This window comes from Gavialis gangeticus, unplaced genomic scaffold, assembly GCF_001723915.1.
Source record: "Gavialis gangeticus isolate Ggan-Ray unplaced genomic scaffold, GavGan_comp1, whole genome shotgun sequence".
Classification (NCBI taxonomy): Eukaryota; Metazoa; Chordata; order Crocodylia; family Gavialidae; genus Gavialis; species Gavialis gangeticus.
In genome coordinates this window covers 1,344,754-1,346,172 of record NW_017729017.1, presented here as the reverse complement: position 1 = coordinate 1,346,172, position 1,419 = coordinate 1,344,754, and the positions used below count along the sequence as shown (strand labels likewise).

General features: G+C 40.0%; 1 protein-coding gene across 1 annotated transcript in view; it reads right to left on the bottom strand.

Annotated features, from left to right (window-relative positions):
- Nucleotides 1-451: 451 nt before the first annotated feature.
- EDEM2 (ER degradation enhancing alpha-mannosidase like protein 2) overlaps nucleotides 452-1,419 on the bottom strand; it is a 37,008-nt gene continuing 36,040 nt past the window's right edge. Inside the window, exon 10 of the mRNA XM_019513008.1 lies at nucleotides 452-1,011. Coding sequence (XP_019368553.1) covers nucleotides 511-1,011 — 501 coding nt within the window. The 3' untranslated portion in view covers nucleotides 452-510. The remainder of the gene's footprint in view (nucleotides 1,012-1,419) is intronic.

The following is a 1,419-nucleotide window of genomic DNA, read 5'->3' as shown; positions in this document are numbered from 1 at the left end:
TGTCTAGGAAACAAGTGAGCACACAGCTTCTGGATACTTGGAAGAGCCTACTGCCCTGGCTTTATCAAAGTGCCACTTAAAGGGAACTGAGGACCTGTCATTTGAAATAGAAGATACCTTTGAACTATTGCCCAGCCATGGGCACGCAAGTCTATGAATATCAGAGGGTAAACCTACAACTGCTTGTGTAAGACACACAGTGTTAGTAATAAGCTGTTTCTCACAGCACTACGGACATAGCTTAGATTCTCTTTTCTATGGTCTCATTCTGGAATACCACTTTCATAAAACATACACCCTGATTTATATGACTGTACAAACCAAGAGTATAATATGACTGAGTAGGAGACCGTTTACAATAAAATGGAAATCAGATTTTGAAGTATGATTTTTTTTTTTTGTTTTTTTTTACACCAGTGGAAGATAAAAATATTCCCCCAAAGTCAAAAAGTCTAGAGTCCAAAACAGATTTATTATGTACAAATATTTGAATTCACAATGAAAATTGAGTTATGTGTTGTCTAAAAAGACCTGTCCCATTACTTCAAGTTTGGAGTTAAAGGGCTGATTGGGACAGCTCAAGGGAGATATTTTCCTTTTTGTATTGTTTTTCAAGTTTCTTTTTATCCGACCATCCTCTGAGGAAGTATCTACAGAGGGTTTCTGGCTTTCCCCTTCACTTTGGCCTGTGGTTCTTTTTAAAGTTAATTTTTTGTTTCTCTTTAGAGAGTAAAATTCCCTCATCAGGTCTTCTATTTCCCACCGCTCTTCCTTCTGTTTCTTACAACAGTGCAGGGCAGCAGGGTCTATGGGGTGAGCTTCAGTATTGAAGATATATCCACCTGCATCAAGGACGCATTCCCCATAACGTGTCAGTACTATATCAAAGGTAGATCCATCGTTGTGAATGAAGTTGTCTGTGTCAAACAGTAGATATAAGTATTTCACAGTCTCAGCTAAGAAGAAGGATTCCATACGATTATCTAGTCTATGATCCCTCAGATCTTTGATCTGTAAGAAGAGCGTTCATGTGAATTAAATTCATCCTAAATTCAGAAATTCATTTGGAGTTCCTCCTAAAAATGAAAAATTAAGCCAGCTTGCATTTCATCCCTATACCTAAGCAGACAGGATCCAGCAGTCCAGCCCCCTTTTTATTATTCAGATAACTTACTTTGATTTGATGGTGCCAAGTGTTAAACTACTTTGGATTAGAATAGTCTCATGGATAGTTCAGAGACTAGCAATCAAGAGACAGGGTTATTCTAAGGATTTCCTGCACAAGTTAGGGATGGGGGGGAAGCAGGGAAAGAGAGACTTATATGCTGACTAGCAGGCTGCCTGTCAAGAATGATGGGGTGGGGGGAAGAGGGGAGGGGCAGGGACAGAGCACCACCACCCACAGCACCGTGCTACCAC